Source organism: Takifugu rubripes, chromosome 16 (assembly GCF_901000725.2).
Source record: "Takifugu rubripes chromosome 16, fTakRub1.2, whole genome shotgun sequence".
NCBI classification, from domain to species: domain Eukaryota; kingdom Metazoa; phylum Chordata; class Actinopteri; order Tetraodontiformes; family Tetraodontidae; genus Takifugu; species Takifugu rubripes.
The window spans coordinates 7805597-7822264 of NC_042300.1; the positions used below are offsets into that span (position 1 = coordinate 7805597).

General features: G+C 50.0%; 1 protein-coding gene and 2 long non-coding RNA genes across 3 annotated transcripts; 2 read left to right on the forward strand and 1 right to left on the reverse strand.

The window, feature by feature from the left end:
- Positions 1 to 57: 57 nt before the first annotated feature.
- Positions 58 to 3159, forward strand: aldh8a1 (aldehyde dehydrogenase 8 family, member A1). Its single transcript, XM_003971571.3, has 7 exons — positions 58 to 245; positions 515 to 662; positions 819 to 974; positions 1066 to 1215; positions 1286 to 1542; positions 2081 to 2242; positions 2326 to 3159. The coding sequence occupies exons 1-7, from the start codon at positions 108 to 110 to the stop codon at positions 2776 to 2778; spliced, it is 1464 nt and encodes a 487-aa protein (XP_003971620.2). The 5' UTR covers positions 58 to 107; the 3' UTR covers positions 2779 to 3159.
- An 11582-nt stretch (positions 3160 to 14741) lies between these two features.
- LOC115253010 (uncharacterized) lies at positions 14742 to 16468 on the forward strand. The gene is made up of 3 exons (XR_003891330.1): positions 14742 to 15018; positions 15798 to 15923; positions 16332 to 16468. It is a non-coding gene; the product is annotated as an uncharacterized lncRNA (long non-coding RNA).
- LOC115253009 (uncharacterized) lies at positions 14744 to 15918 on the reverse strand. The gene is made up of 2 exons (XR_003891329.1): positions 15684 to 15918; positions 14744 to 15162 (listed from the first exon to the last, which is right to left on the reverse strand). It is a non-coding gene; the product is annotated as an uncharacterized lncRNA (long non-coding RNA).
- Positions 16469 to 16668: the final 200 nt, after the last annotated feature.

Below are 16668 nucleotides of genomic sequence, written 5' to 3' on the forward strand. Positions count from 1 at the left end.
GCCAATAATTAAGCTGCCCTGCGAGCGAAGCTGGTTTTTAACTGGGAGGAGCGTTGAGATCGGCTCAGTCCAGCTCCTGAGTTGGTCCGGAGCGTCGGTGCAACACCATGGCGAAGCCTCACTCCCACCTGGTCCTGGAGAACTACATCGGAGGGACGTTCGTCCCGTGCCGGAGCCACATCGACTCCTACGACCCGTCCACAGGAGAGGTGTACTGCAGGGTGCCCGACAGTGGCCGGGAGGAGGTGGGTGACCCTGGAACTAACCCTGCTGACCCCCCAGTTTGACTCGGCGCCTCTTTGCTTTCCTCCACTTGATTCGGGAGAGTGTGAGGTCTGCAGATGTTGTTTTCCACCGCGGGCGGTGTCGCACCTTTGCTCCTCTGTTCACGTAATGATTAAACACGATGCGGGTCAACGCGCCTGCGCTCCCCTCGGGGCCAGAGCGCCGACGTGCACGTGCGCGGCACCGTATCGGCGCCTCCGAGCATCCTCTCTCTCTGTGGCTCGTGCAGGTGGAGGCGGCGGTGGCGGCGGCGAAGGAGGCCTTCCCGGCGTGGTCGCAGCGAAGCCCCGAGCAGAGGGCGACTGTCCTGAACAAGCTGGCCGAGCTGATCCAGGACAACCTGGAGGACCTGGCCCAGGCTGAGTCCAGAGATCAAGGTGCCTGATAACCCTCTGGTTGGCTATTGGTCTGCAGACCGGGTCAGAGTAATACACGCTTAATAACACGCTGTTTACAGAACTCCCTGTATTAAAGAAGGTAACGTAAATGGTGGACTCATGACCTTTGACCTTTAGTAACCTGTGACCTTCCAGGGAAAACGGTGACCTTTGCCCGGACCGTGGACATCCCCCGCTCTGCCTACAACTTCCGCTTCTTCGCCTCCTCGGCGCTCCACCACCTGAGCGAGTGCAGCCAGATGGACCACATGGGCTGCCTGAACTACACCCTCCGGTGCCCCGTGGGAGTGGGTGAGCGCTCAGCCCCCCCCCCCCCGCTCTGGGACCTCCAGGTGCCCCCCTCTCCTGCTCCCCTCCATGTGTTTGTGTTCTGTGTTGGCAGCGGGTCTGATCAGCCCCTGGAATCTCCCCCTCTACCTGCTCACCTGGAAAATTGCGCCCGCCATCGCGGCGGGGAACACGGTGGTGGCCAAGCCCAGCGAGATGACCTCCGTGACCGCCTGGATGCTGTGCAAACTGATGGAGCAGGCCGGTAGGCCTACATCTCCCATCATGCAACGGTCGCACAACAGCAACGCTGCCTCCCGTGTCCCTGTGAGCAGGTGTCCCTCCGGGGGTGGTCAACATGGTGTTTGGTTCTGGCCCCAGAGCCGGCAGCGCTCTCGTCAGCCACCCAGAGGTCCCCCTCATCTCCTTCACCGGCTCCACGGCGACGGCCCGGGTCATCACGGAGCTCAGCGCGCCCTTCTGCAAGAAGCTCTCTCTGGAGCTGGGGGGCAAAAACCCGGCCCTGGTTTTTGCTGACGCGGACCTGGACCAGTGCGTCGAGACCACCGTCCGCTCCAGCTTCTCAAACCAGGTGACGAACCGACAATCCCGGTGATTTCAGGTGCCAGGACACCTTTCGTGTCCACCTCCCATCAGAACCAGGTTTTCAGAGGTGGTTTTAAAAGAGTGTAGGTGGGCGCCGCTGAGCCATTTCTCTCGTGATGCGTTCAAATCCACTTAAATAAAAAAAAAAATTCACCATTTTCCTGAGTTTTTGACCATATTCAGGCCTCCGCAAGTGGAAACTGGCAGGAATAATAAATGTAAAAATAAATACACAAGTGTCCTCGCTAAACCTGCTCAGGCTCTAATTAAAAACACAGTTTAATTAGGACGCAGTTACGGTTTATTTTGCCCGCCAAAAAACAAATTGGGGTTTGTGTCTATTCCACCTCCAACCAGAAGGGGGTGTCAGTGAGCTCCGCTGTTATCTGCCACTTTTTAAAGTTTTTTTTCTAATTTTGAAGGCATAAGAAATGATTATTGCAGTGACTACATTTATCCACACGGGGGCGATCGAGGCCCATATTTGACATTAGACATCCAATAATGCTTCTCTTTCCTCTCAGGGGGAAATCTGCTTGTGCACCAGTAGGATCTATGTCGAGAGGAGCATCTACGCAGAATTCCTGGAGAGGTTTGTGGCTGCAGCCAGGAAGTGGAGGACGGGCGACCCGTCGGACGGCGCCAACAACAACGGCGCTCTCATCAGCAAAGAGCACCTGGAGAAGGTGAGGGAGGGTCCTGCTGAGGTGGGGGGGGGGGGCACCCGCCGCCCTGCTGACGTCTTCCCGCTGTCTGTCTCCCCCCTCAGGTCCGCGGCTTCGTGGCTCTCGCCAAATCCGAAGGCGGCGTCGTCCACTGCGGCGAAGGGGTGGACGAGCTGGACCTCCCGGAGCGCAACGCCGGGGGCTACTTCATGGCGGCGACGGTCGTGACGGGCGTCCCCGACAGTTCCCGGGTCATGCAGGAGGAGATCTTCGGCCCCGTCACCTGCGTCAGCCCGTTTGACACGGAGGACGAGGCCGTCTCCAGGGCCAACGGGGTGCGCTACGGCCTGGGCGCCGCCGTGTGGTCCAGGGACGTGGGCAGGGTTCACCGGGTGGCCAGGCGGGTGCAGGCGGGGCTGGTGTGGACCAACTGCTGGCTGGTGAGAGATCTGAACCTGCCGTTCGGAGGGATGAAGCACTCCGGCGTGGGCAGGGAGGGGGGCAGGGATTCCTACCACTTCTTCACGGAGGTGAAGAGCGTCTCCATCAAACACTGAGCCGCCAAGCGTCTGAAATCATCAGGATTTGGACTTGTGAGGGGGTGGGGGGGGCATGGGGGGGGCGGTGCTAATAATGCTGCCAAACAAAATGCCCCCCCACCTGACTGGGAACCTGAGGAGAAAGCCTTATGACTGTTCTGGTGCCCCACTTCTGCAGACCTACACATCACGCCACCCAGCGGCTAAGCTAACGCCACCCAGCGGCTAAGCTAACGCCACACCTGTGCGGAGCGTGTGGCGCCTCAGCCGGGTCAGGTATGTTTCCCCAGGACGGGTCTGCAGACGCTCACCAGTGGTGCTCTTCCTCTTTACGTCCGTAAGTCTTTCTGACGACCTCACGACATCCAAATGATAATAAAAGTCCAACGTCTCAGCCCACTTTTCTTTTTTTGCTATTGATTGACAACGTTAGCATGTTTAATGCTCACAACACAAGCTAGGAGGCTTGCAGCCGTTCTGCTCTTCACCGAGCTCTTAGACGTGGTGGCGTTCGCTGATCATGACATCATCATCTGGGCCGTGTGAGCGAAGCCCCCCCGTCCGTGAGCCATATGTGACATTTAGCACGGAGCTAGCGTGCGTCCCACCCCCTGTGTTTTGACTAAAGAACTGGCATTGTGCTGGGTCACGACTCGGGATTGCACATGTGCACGCGCACACACTTCCCTCTGTCTCGGTGCCTAGCGTGAGATCGGAGGGAGACCCCCCCCGCAGAGCCCGGTTCCGAGCAGTGCAGCGGCACCTTCGCAGCCTCCAGCCCAGTGACTGGAAACAATCAGCCGTCTCTTGCTTTTTCCCTTTTGTTTCCGATTAATCTTTCATCGTCCTCTCTCGTGCACGTCTCATCGAGGAGGAAAAGGCTGGCCAGGGCAGACCTCGCCCTGCTCTACGTGACTCTCTGGACGTGGCCGCTCGCTCCAGCCAATCTAAGCATTTCACTTCCCACCCCTCCAACGTGCACGGGCAGGAAAACCAGACCCAGTCCGGCGTTCAGCTAAGGCGCCCCGCACGGCCTCGTGGTCCCGCGTTCTTTAGAAGCAGGTGAGTCGGGCCTCGTCTGCAGATTTGAAAGATGCATGTGCGACTTCACGTGCACTCGCTCCCACCAACGCAGCCAACAGGCTCATAGTTTGCTTATTAGCACTAAAAACAGCTTCAGCAGACAAAGAATGTGAGCAGAATCACTGGAGTTGAGTAATTCTGATCTATATTTTTGTTTTTATTGTTTAAAGATGAAGGGAAGAACATTTTCCCGTCTATCACAACACAACTGTGTATTTATAACACAAACCTGGCATTGATAGCAGGGTCGACTCCTCTTTTAACCCCCCCCCCCCTTATCTCCCTGTCAGGTGTCACATGGCTCTATTTCTCTCACACCTAGCTGCTCCTCCTCCTCCTCTTCCTCGCTAGGCTCTGGGTTTCTCTTTGCATTTGAGTTATTGGAATTTTCCACTGTGGGTCGCCTGGTTTTCTGGGAGATAAGCCCGCACGGGGGGGGGCTGAGAAAAGGCCGCGGTCGGACCAGGTTGAGCACACGTAGCATGTTTGGATAGCAAGCAGCTAAACAATCAGGCTAACTAGCAGCAGCCGCGGGTTAATCTATGGAGAGGTGACAGAGGGGGAGCCGCAGGGACTCATTTTCTTCTTCTTGGACCATATTTGCAAATGTTTGAGTCAGAAAACAAAAGAAGGCGTCATAACACATTAGCCTGAGACGTCCCGTCGCGTTCGATAGCAAACAATCGGCTAAAAGGTTCCCAAACACTCCCAATTTCAACGCTTTGGACAGTTTTTGGATGTTTTATGCAAATCTAAACATGGAAAATCCGACCAGTTGATGCTAACTGGGGTGATGTTCTTTAAAATTCAACATGCACACAAGCTGCTTGGAACCAAGACACTTGGGAGCCCGTTGGAGGCTCCAGCCTGGGAAAGTGGGTCAGAACTTTTGTCTTTTTTAACTCCGGAGTGGAGGCGAGGCGGCGCCCGCTCCTTTATCGGAGTGTTCAGAGGAGGGAGGATTCAGGAAGCTCCAGTTCCCACCGGCCTCACGAGAACGTGCAGCTCCGGTTTTGCTGCTGAGAACGGCCCGTTTCAGTGGACGCCAGGCCGCTGTGCCACGCCTGGATCCCGGTTCTGTCCGGGCTGCCTCGCAGCGCGGGTCGGTTTGTGCCACAGGTTTGAAAAGCACCTGCGGATACAACAGGACACAAAGGCCTGGGTCAACAATCGCACGGCCAACGAGACGCAGAGAAACGTGAGAAAGATGAGGAACATGAGGAACATGAGGAACATGAGGAACATGAGATCTTTAAACAAAGCTGCGTGTTGATGTTCGGCTCAGCCCGAAAGAGCTCGCACAAGGCAAACAGACGAGATTACAGGAGTGACGCAGAGACGGAGACACTGCTGAGGCGTGTGTGTGTGTGGGTGTGTGTGTGTGTGTGCTCCAGGCTCTTGGACCAGAACTCCAGGCCTCTGCAGGTGCTCACGCCTGCTCGTGTTAACGTACAAATAAGCACATGAATATGAGTTTGTCCACTTGGCAGCATTTGGTGACCCCCCCCCCCCCACACACACACATGGTCCAGCTGTAGCCGTGTGCACTCATGTAGCCCTTCAGCGATTTCGAAACACTGGATGTTATATTTCCATCGATCCCCCCCCCCACCTCTGTTTTCCTTCTTCCCCCCCTCATCCGATGGCTGTCGTAGGTTTGTTTTTGGGGCATGTCCCCCGTCCTCCCATTTGATTGGCTGCCCGGGGACACACCACCAGTTGGACCAGGTCCAGCGGAGATCAAACAGTGGCGGCTACGCTCACAGATGCTAACCCTTCCTGGCGCAGCAGAAGAGGCGGCGCCGTGTGACCTCTCGGCCTGTTTACGCTCGCTTCCTCGCCACGGCCGACCGTCCAGGCGGGACGACCGTCCAGGCGGGACGACGGTCCAGGCGGGATGACCGTCACACCGACCTTTCCGTGCGCTTCCTGACCGCGCGCACAGAAAAAGAGACGCTTTCCGGTGATTCTTTGATGCCCGGCTGCATCAAAGCCCTCCAGGAGGGGAATAAAGCACAATTAATCAAGCTAATTGGCCACATGCAGTCGTTAATAAAACTGCTTTATAGGTAAACAAAGCTGCCCCCCCCCCCGTCTGTCTGTCTGTCTGTGAACAAAACAACTCGAAAGGTTTTGAACCGTTTTTGTGAAATTTTTAGGTAACGTTAATAATGGAACACATGATTTTAGCAATGTTGCGGATTCTGAAGAGACTTTGACCTTTGATGTTCCAAAGATCAAAGCCAACGCTGCCTATAGAGAGTAAATACACGGATGTAATCACAATATGTGGGGAAATGACCTGCTTGGCAGAGATCCGGACCCTCCGAGGGATTTTTTTCTCTCTCGAGCTGATCAAACTTTCAAAGCTTTATTGGCTCGTGGCTTTAATCTCTGCATAACATCAAAGAGCTGTTTGGCAGCAGACGTTGCAGAATAATTACTGCAAATTTAGTGGTGGGGTTCAAAAATGGGTAAAAACCTCTCAAGGTCAGCTAGCGTCAACGGTCCTAACTGCTAACAAATGAGCTAAAGCTTGTAGCCAGAAATGACTGATGTGGACCCGTTAGCCTGCCGCTAGTAGCCGCTAACATCAAAGAAATAGTAAAAAAAAAAAAGCAAAGGGAGTGTGTTGGGAGCGTTCTGAGGAATGAGAGGAAGATGTGGCCAAAATGGTTCTGTGTCATCAGAAACGGACCCACGGGCTGGTACCAGGTGTTGGTACCGGTGGGCGGAGCCGCGGCCGTGAAACTGACACTCTGTGATCGTCCTCAGGAAAATCACCTGTTGTCTTCACCCGAGACGTCCTGACAGGACCCGCCGTCCACTGTCAACGGGATGTCCCAAGATTCCCAACCATTTTTCCAGACGTGTCCACATATAAACCAGCTGTCCCTGAACGCACCACCGCTCCGATCTCTTCTTATCTGGCTGCTGTTTTCAACAACATCAACCTTGTTTTCCACCCAGAGTTTCGATCAATTGACCTTTTTCTCCCTGGGTGACCCCAGATGCCCCCACCACACACACACACACACACACACACACACACACACACACACACACACACACACGCGCGCGCACACACACACACACACACACAAGCACACCATGTCTTTGTCAATGACGATGACGTCCATATGTTTATGTACCAATGCTGCATCGAGGGGGGTGATGGGAGGACTGGAGGAAGGTGAAGGTGAGGGGACGTGCACGTGATTCACATAAACATGCTGTCTGTCTGTCTGTCTGTCTGTCTGTCTGTCTGTCTGACTGGGGGAATAAAGCACAATTAATGGAGCTAATTAGCCACATTCAGTCGTATATTAAACTGCTTTATAGGTAACAGGAGCTGGACGGGTAATAACACACTGGTTTAATTTAATACCTTTAGGTTTGGTGTTGTTACAGTGTAGTAGCTCGGTTACAGGAATGTAGTAGTAGTGGTAGTAATAGTGGTAATGGTAGTAGTAGTGGTAGTAATAGTGGTAATGGTAGTAGTAGTAGTGGTAGTAATAGTGGTGATGTTGAAAGCTGTATCATGACGAATCAAAACATACAGGAGAGATAATCTGTGCACTATTATCTGTTTAAAGAACAGTTCAGTGTGTGTGTGTGTGTGTATGTGTGTGTGTGTGTGTGTGTGTGTGTGTGTGGAGGGAGGTTAAAGGTCACGGCCTGTATAAACACAGAGGACATCTTCCCATCTCTCCCTTTTTCGGCCCTCTCGGCCCCGGGGGTCCCTCGGTCGCCACCACTCTCATCACATCATGTGCGTCTCGTGCGCCTGCCTCTGACCTGCGGGACATCGGCACAGAACGCCGTCTGCATGGCGAGGACTGCTTCCTGTCATCGGAAGGCCGGGCTTCCTGCGCTGAGGGCACGGTTACTGTGCAGATGTGGACCAGAGGTCACGTTTGTCTCCGTGTGCGTGAGGAAGCTGAACTCTGCTGCCGCTTCACGTTAGCCATGGAAATGCTAATGTCGTAAACGTTAGCATTTCCATCAGTAAATGTCGTGAACATCGGCGCTCTGGTCCGGATCCGGGCTCTTTAAACCCTTCGGATGTGATGAATGTGCGAGGCTCCGGCGGGGAGGCGGGTGGGTGAAGTTTGGGGCGAAAGGTGGAGGAAGCCTCTCAGAATAGCAGAGGCAGCGCTGAGCCATTGTCTGAGCTGATCCAGTGTCCTCCTCAGTCCACCTTCCACCCCCCCGAGTGGACAGTAGACACGCAGGCACCGAGGGGGAAACCGTTCCACTACAGCGTTGTTCTTTCTGGACGGCCATTGTTAAAGGAGAGGGACAAAAGCTGGGCGCTGTCAGGAAAACGCTCCAACAGTCGAGGCCCAACTGCTTCCTGTGCCGTGATTGATTGTTCTTGGTCTCTTTATGGTCTTCATCAGAAGTCTGATTATGTGTTTCGCTGGTTTATTTGGAACTCGATGGTGGCGGTTACATTTTGAAAACACAGGCGTAATCATATGTTAGGTAATACACTTTTGTATCAGCGCAGAAACCAACAAAAAAATCCCGCTGGTTTGCATTTCTCGACTGTTTGTTAGTCATGCGTGAAGAACTGCTGAGAGTCATGTGACTCGTCTTCTCTTCTGTCAGTTAGGAATGTTAGTCGCATTGTGTGTGAGAGGGTTGTTTTTATGCCTGAATATCAAAAAGTGCAAAAAAATAATATTTTTTAGCGGTTATGCTAAAGCTAAGACAGGATGGTGCATTCACTGAATGATGTGGTAGTTGTTTTTTACACTTTCAGAAATTCATTATTGATTATTGCCACTTCTGTGCTGAACTTTATTGTATTTTCAGTGTTTATCTCTAGTTTTAATTTAAAAAAAAAAGAGCATTTAATGATGGCACTTCCTGTCTCATGGAGGTGGACCCGCGTCTATTAACCAGAGTCGTCCTGACTGATCTGCACTTGTGTGTGACTATTGTCAACCCCCCCCCCCCACCCCCCCCCCCCAAATCCAATTAATTCAAGTCTTGGAAAGGCACGTTACCGATATGAATTTCCCAGAATTCAATTCCCTTTCTCTTACTTGCGAATGGCCCCTTTCCGATGAACTCGCTGCCTGATTCCCGCAGCTGTGATGTTTGCTTTGACCAAACCTTTCCTGGGTCACCTGACCCGTGCGTCTCCTGTGTCAGACGTTCAGCGTTGCGTCCTTATTGTGTCTCTGTGGACGGGGAGTGAAGCATCACTGCTGTGACCTTAGTCCTGATGTCTGAGAATATTCTATACAATCACAATGTCCTGGCTCATGATCACCTGTTAGATCACCTTTCTGGAGCTGAGCAGATGATAGGAGATAGGCTACGCTGACCCGGTCCTGACCCGGGGAGAGATCCCTATCAGACATCACCTGAGACCAGAATTCCGCGCTTATCTGATGGCGTTTGGCCCTCGGGATCGTTGCGTAACCACTGATGCGTATCGAGCGGGAGCCAAAGGAGAGAAGGAGTGGCATCAAAAATACATCAAACACATCAGTGCAGCAAAAATAAAAATGAGCGTTCACCCGGCAAAAGTTCCCCCGTTTAGATAAAAGGGATTTGTCCCGGGTCCAGCAGCAGGACGGCGCCGCGCTGCAACAGCGTCATTGTCCTTAATCTTCCCAGCATGCTTCAGCAGAGAGCGGTGACATGGATTGTTTCTCTTTCCCGTGATTGTCTCCACTTCTGGGCTCATTGTGATGTCCTGCGAGATGAATCATTCCACTCTGGCACATGGCGGCCACATCTGGCCTGGCATCTGCCGCAGTGACACATTATACACACGCTCCTAGAAGTGGGAGAATGACCTCATCCTGTCATTCCAAAGACCTGTTTGAATTCTAAAAGCGGTTTTCTCTTTGTGCGTTTCATCACGTCATCAGTACACGTGGTTGCGTTGCGGTCCGGATGGAGATGTGTGGCAAAAATGGTGACTGGGGCAAAAAAAGGGCTCTTTTTATTTGCCTGGTTAACATTTAAAAATAGCCAAAAATATGGTGTGACAGGAATTCCAAATTCTGCCTGTCGGCTGTGACGACAGGGACAAATGCAAATAAGCTCGTTGCACAACCGAACAACAGACGTCACCGAATCCAGAAAGACCCCCCGACCCCCACGTGACCCGGCTCATGCTCGCAGCAAACGGGTCGGAACTGTCAGTGAGCTGTAAGGCTAGCTCTAGTTAGCATCATTCACGTTAGCATGAGTTCAACTTCTTTTATTTCCCTTTCTGGATGACTGGGAATGCTGGAGCAGCCACCAGTGGATACACCCCTCACAGCTCACCAATCACACACACACACACACACACACCCCACACCCCAGTCCTGAGGAGTCTGGCTTCTAGAATCATCCTAACGTGCACATCTCTGGGATGCCAGGGTGAACTGGAGGACCAGGAGAAAACCCACTCTGGCACTCTGACGTAAAGGAAAGGAAAGCACTAAAGGAAAGAGGAAAATATTGATTTTCGGGGTCATCCGCACCTTGAAATGGAGTCAGCGCGGTGATGAAGAGAGAAGGATGGCGGGGGAACAGGTCATAAACAATCTGGAGGGTTTCAGGAGTCATCTCTCTCTATAAGTCAAACCCACCTGCTCTGTGTGTGAGACGCGTCCTGACTTCCCCTCATCTGCCCTGCGTGCGCATGTGCGTGCGAGTGTGCAGGGTTGCTGTGTACTCGCTCGTGTACTGGCACAGCAGAACGACTCGGTCGCCGAGTAGTTTTACCAGACCAGCAGCCCAAAGACCTGTCCTGGACTCTGATTGGCTGGACGGATGTGCTGCATCAGCCAATGAGATTACAGCAGTAATTTGTGGCTATTTAGACGTGTGTGGCAAAAAAGATAAAGGGGGAGAGAGGAAGAAAGAAAGGGAGAGAGAGGGAGAGAGAGAGGGAGAGAGAGAGAGGGAGAGAGAGGGAGAGAGAGGGAGAGAGAGAGGGAGAGAGAGAGGGAGAGAGAGGAAAGGCTGCATCACACATCAGAAAGGATTCATTGTTAAGAATCCAGTATTTATTTGTCTTTTATCTGTTCTCTCTCTCTCTCTGTCTATTCTTCCCTCGCTCTCTAGCTTCCTCTCCTCTTTCATGGCTGAAGAAGAGGAGAGGAGGCCTTCAGCCGTGCAGCTGCCAGGGTCACAGAGGTGGAGTCAGTGATGTCACTGCTGCTGTGGAGCTGCAGCTTCCTGTTTTAGATGATGGGAAATGTGATGTAATGAAGATAGTTCTGCTCTGGCTGATCCACAGCTGACCAATAACTGACCAATAACTGATCAATAACTGACCAATAACTGACCAATAACTGATCAATAACTGACCAATAACTGATCAATAACGAATCAATAACTGACCAATAACTGACCAATATCTGATCAATAACTGACCAATAACTGACCAATAACTGATCAATAACTGACCAATAACTGACCAATAACTGACCAATAACTGACCAATATCTGATCAATAACTGACCAATAACTGACCAATAACTGATCAATAACTGACCACTATCTGATCAATAACTGATCAATAACTGACCAATAACTGACCAATAACTGATCATTTCACAGGCACTTTGGTTTTTTAAATCAATAACCAGCTAATCAAACTCAAGAATCAACTTTGATGATGATGATGATGATGATGTTGACGACGACGATGATGATGATTATAATGGTGATGATGTGATGATAATGATGATGATCGTGTTGTTATTGTTGATGGTAGAGGTGATGAGGATGATAACGATGGTGGTGGTGGTGGTGATGATGATGATGGTGATGGTGATGATGATGATGATGATGATGATGATGGTGATGATGATGATGATGATGATGATGATGGTGATGATGATGATGGTGATGATGATGATGATGATGATGGTGATGGTGATGATGATGATGATGATGGTGATGATGATGATGATGATGATGATGGTGATGGGGGCAGGAGAGCGGCCCTGGAAACTGTGTTCTTGAACGTCCCTCAGCGACGTCAGCTCCTCGATCTCTGAGGGAAACACGTTCTCCAGGTTCTTCCTCTCTTTTATTTTCAGTGGTTATTTTCCATCTCTAATGTTCTTCTATTTTCTGACACATTTCCATTTCAAAGCAGTGCTGTGTGTGTGTGTGTGTGTGTGTGTGTGTGTGTGTGTGTGTGTGTGTGGACAGCTCCCTGAAATTTTCTACTCAAATATTTGGTGACATCTCTGTTTGCCTCCCACCCAGAAGCAAAGCTGTTGTGTTTTCGTCGCTTCTTTCGCAGTGAGCAGCCGAGGAGGAGGAGGAGGTGGAGGAGGAGGAGGAGGAGGAGGAGGAGGAGGAGACGCTTGTCCCCCTGGAGGACAGGAGACAAATGAGGTGAATAAGTGAAGGAGAAGGAACAACACAAAAGTTGTATGAAACCCTTCTGCTGCTGCTCTTAGAGGCTTCTCGATGTCTCTGCACACTTTCAGCAACACTTTATTTCCATTTCTTTATTTTCTTGACTTCTAGTTTCCTTGCGGGTCCCAGCTGAATGCAGGCGAAGACAAGGTACAGCCCTGGACAAGTCGCCAGCTCATATCATTTGGGTGTTTGGTACCTTGCTCAAGGGCACCACGGCAGCACCCTGCTACCGGGGCTTGAACCAAGAACCTTCTGTTTCTCTAACCCAGTCCTCTCCAGATTAGCTACCACCACCTCCGCTAACACTGTTAGCATTAAATACCCTATTTTACCCAAACACTGAGGCGGTTATCAGGGATTTTACCGTAAACGCAGCAGTTGTTTTACACAATAATTGCTTAAGAGCACCTGACTGATCTGTTCAGCAGGTGTGCTGCGTTCAAGGTCAACATTTTCCCAACTGGAAAATGCCGTTCTGATGATAAAGCATGTACTGTGTGTGTGTTTGTGTGTGTGTGTGTAAGCAGTTGTGTGTCATCATGCTGTAGAGTTTGAAGTTCTGAAAGAATCCCCCCAAACCCAAGTGTGTATAAAATATGCATGTAAAACTGAGGGAGGGAGACAGTGAGTGCTGGAGATGAAACAGAATGGAGAAGCAGGAGAAGAAGATGAGGCTTCGGCTCAGCTCGCCCTCTTTTTCTCTGCAGAGACGCTAACTCCTCTTGTTTTGTTTTTTTAGTTTTAGCTCATTTTACATGTTGGCTCCAAACCGGTTGGGATTGTTCCGCAGCAGATGTGGGTGTTGTTGCCTGTTACTGTGTTTTACATTGACGCGACAGGCAGGGAATTCCATCCTCTTCAGGAATGCTTGTAGGAAGGACTTTAGAGGACAGGAAATTCCAGGAATAAGTCAGACGTGGAGGGTCAGCAGACAACAGTGGGTTTACCTGATAAGGCAGCAGCCGTGGAACAATGAGTGGAGCAACATCAGCAAAACTGCAGCAATATTGACTCCAGCCTGCTGTGGTGTTTATTTTTAAAGGCTTCGTTTGATGCCACCAGCATCAAGGACGATACAGGGTCAGAGGTTTACCTGAGCTATAGAACCTTTAGTTTTCTGGTATCATCCCCAAGTCTTGGGAGCCAAATTGAAAAAAATATCCATTGTTTTGGGTTTGTGTTGTTCAGCCCTGAGTTCCAGGAAGAGAAACCATCAAAGCTGAGATTCACTAACAGGAATATAGATTTATGTGCCTACATCAAGCTGTTCTTTAAAGAAACTTTTTAAGCCCTTTCAGAATGTGAATATACCAGTGCGTCAGTGGATTCTGAGCCCTTTAATGATGTTTTTATTCAGATTTCAGGTCATTAACACGTCTTTGTTCACGGCTCTGATGCGACACACACTACATCAGTCTGGTGTTTCCAATGGGAGCGTCAACAGTGGGAAACTGGTTTTATTCCCAGTGCGATTGTCAACATCGGTGGATTAGTTGTGCATACTCGACATGTTCTCTTTTATTTAGTAGTATAAGAAGGAAAAAACCAAATGTTTGTGTGGCAGCCATACCTGGTTTGTTGTTGATGGCTGTGTGTGTGTGTGTGCGTGTATGTGTGTGTTTGAAAGGAAAAACCAGGCCATATTCCCTGGAGGGACAGACAGAAGCTAATATTCAATGCTCTTTATGAAAGAGACCATCACTGTCTCTCCTCTGCCTTCATCTCTCTCTCTCTCTCCCCCTCTCTCCATTTTCATCTTTCTTTTCCCTCTTTTGCCCCCCCCCCCCAGCACCCTTTCTTGTACTTCATTCATTCAGCTCTCGCCAACATTAAAGCCACGATTGAAATTTTCGCCTCATGGCCAAAACAAAACCTGCCTCCTGACACTGCTTTACACACCCGATTAAACTTCTTAAAGCCTCGAAAAAACGTCATACAAACGAGACGAGTTCGTAATCTCAGTCGGAGGCCCGCCAGCCTTTACACAAGCATGTAAAAATACCCATGATGCCGCATTTCCATGTCCAGCCTCTGGCTCGTTTCTGCACCTTTTAAGGCCATTGAAGCTTCCTGGTTCTTTAACTTCTAACAAGGGAAGAACGTCCCTGCTGCTATTCTCCCCTGATAACATCATTTGTTATCTCCACCCCCCCATAAGGTTACTGTGGCGATCCTGGTGGGCGTGGGGGGGGGGGGGTGCTTTGGACGGCTGCCTGTTGGTGTGGCGCCAGATAGGAAGCAGCTGACTGCTGCACAGGAAGTTGACAATAAAGGACACAATGAACCTGGAGCGAGAAGAGAGTTGACAGGTGTGTGTGTGTGTGTGTGTGTGTGTGTGTGTGGGATGTGTATGTAAATATGTAGGCTATTGTTTTCGGCGGTGCCATGTGGAAAGGAGTGAAGGTTAAAGAGGTCCATTGTGTCAATCTTACTTCGTTTCAGTCCCAACGAGGCAATAATGCCATAAATAACACACCAAAGCGCCACAGAATTAAGCACATATTTCACTGTAAATGATTGATTTGTTTCTTTATTAATAGTTCAGTTCAATTCAATTAACGTTATTTATATATTTCCTCTTACGATCAAGAATGTTCCTGAAGAAGCACCATTGGTAAAGCAAAAAGTTTCTTGGAACAGGAAGAAACCTCAAGCAGGACCAGAATTACAGCAGATTATTGCTGTAAATCCTCATAAACTGGACACGCGACACAGTTTTTATTCTTTTCCTTGCAGAGGAAGTTCAACTCCAGGCATGGATGGGTGAGAGCGGCCGCTGTGGTGAGTCACCTGAGTCCTGAGACAGAAACAAAGTGTCTTTGTTGCGGCGCTGCCGACTGTGGGCGCACTGTGGCTCCTGCTGACTTCCTTATCTGAGCGGCGTCGCTCGCATCAGCCCTCTGAAGCCGACGCGTCCCATTGTTCCTGGAGGGGCCGGAATTTTAAAACTGGTTAAACAGGGGTGGTGGTGTTGGGTGTGTGTGTGTGTGTGTGGCGGGGGAATGTGGAGAATTGGTACACTGAAATAAGGAGAGAAATAAACAATGTAAAAATGGTATTTTAGTGTAAATCTGTTGAAGTAAATAATATAGATACTTTAAACAGTCTGGACCTGAAAAACATTTTTTTAAATGTAAAAACACCATCAATCAGTCAATAGTCTGTCATTCAAAGTCGTTTCTGGGCAAAAGAAGATCACTATCGCCACAAAATAGATAGATATGCTAAAGTGCCCTTCAGTCCAGGCCCCAAGGGAGACGGTTTAGAAGTGTAAATATGTCCCCCAGCTGCCTCCTTTCAATCACCGCATGAATACTTTGTCGCTGAAAAGGTCACAAGACTTTTGCTCAATAAACAGAGAAAGAAACTGGAATATTTGAATGATTAATGGATAAAAAGAGAAGAAGAAAAGAAGCTGAGCAGACGCGAAGGTGTCAGCTCTTCACCTGACTTGCTGCTGTTGTTGGTGCAGTTCTGTGTGGTGGCGTGATCACCGATCGGCTGGGATCTCCTCATATGTTACAATAATTCATCGTTGTCGTCGTCTCTCCACAACCCAGAGCCTGAATCCCCCTTGAGTGAGCAAAAAGCTTATCTGAAACAGGAGGAGGCCATGAGCAGAGCCCAGGTCTTATCAGGGGAAACCTGAGGTCACCTGGGCCAGGAGAGAAAAGGACAGATTAAAAGTAAGGTCACCCACACACATACACACACACACACACACACACACACCACACACACCACACACACACCACACACACACCTCAACCTTAAAACCACTTCATAACCCTAGAACAGTCCTTTGAATTTGTAAAAACTGGCCAAAATGGCCCTACTTTGCAGAAAAGTCCTCACTTTGCTAGTAAAATCTATATTTAGGTGCTTGATGTGTAACGAATACAAGAACACATGCACACATATACACGTTTGGCAAAGTTTGATGGATACCACTTAGAAATGATAATACCTCCACGCCTCCATAAAACACATACCCCCTCGCACACTTACTGCACATTCTTTCCATTCTTGCCTACATACATACATAGTTACGTACTGTAACTGCTGTCTCATACATCCTGTTCTGTGTGTTCTAGGAATGCAGTTCAGATGTATAGATGTGCAGGTTCTAACTTGTGTGTGGCCGTAAAATAATGACAGAGATTCTCAGCGTATTGAATAAGATCCCGATATTCCTGCATGTATAGTCAAGGTTTTCCCTCCTTATTGGTTGTGACTTGAACCTGTAATGTCACTCAACGGAGACATTCATCCTCGGCGTCGTGACAAATTAAAAACAATGCGAAACCATGTCGAGCAAGTGTGTGTCACTCAATGTGTGCGTGGCTGTTTCAGCTGACTGAGCAGAGTGATGAGAACGTGCAAATGTAATTGGTTCCCTGCTCTCCTCTTCTCTTCCTCTGACTCCTTAGC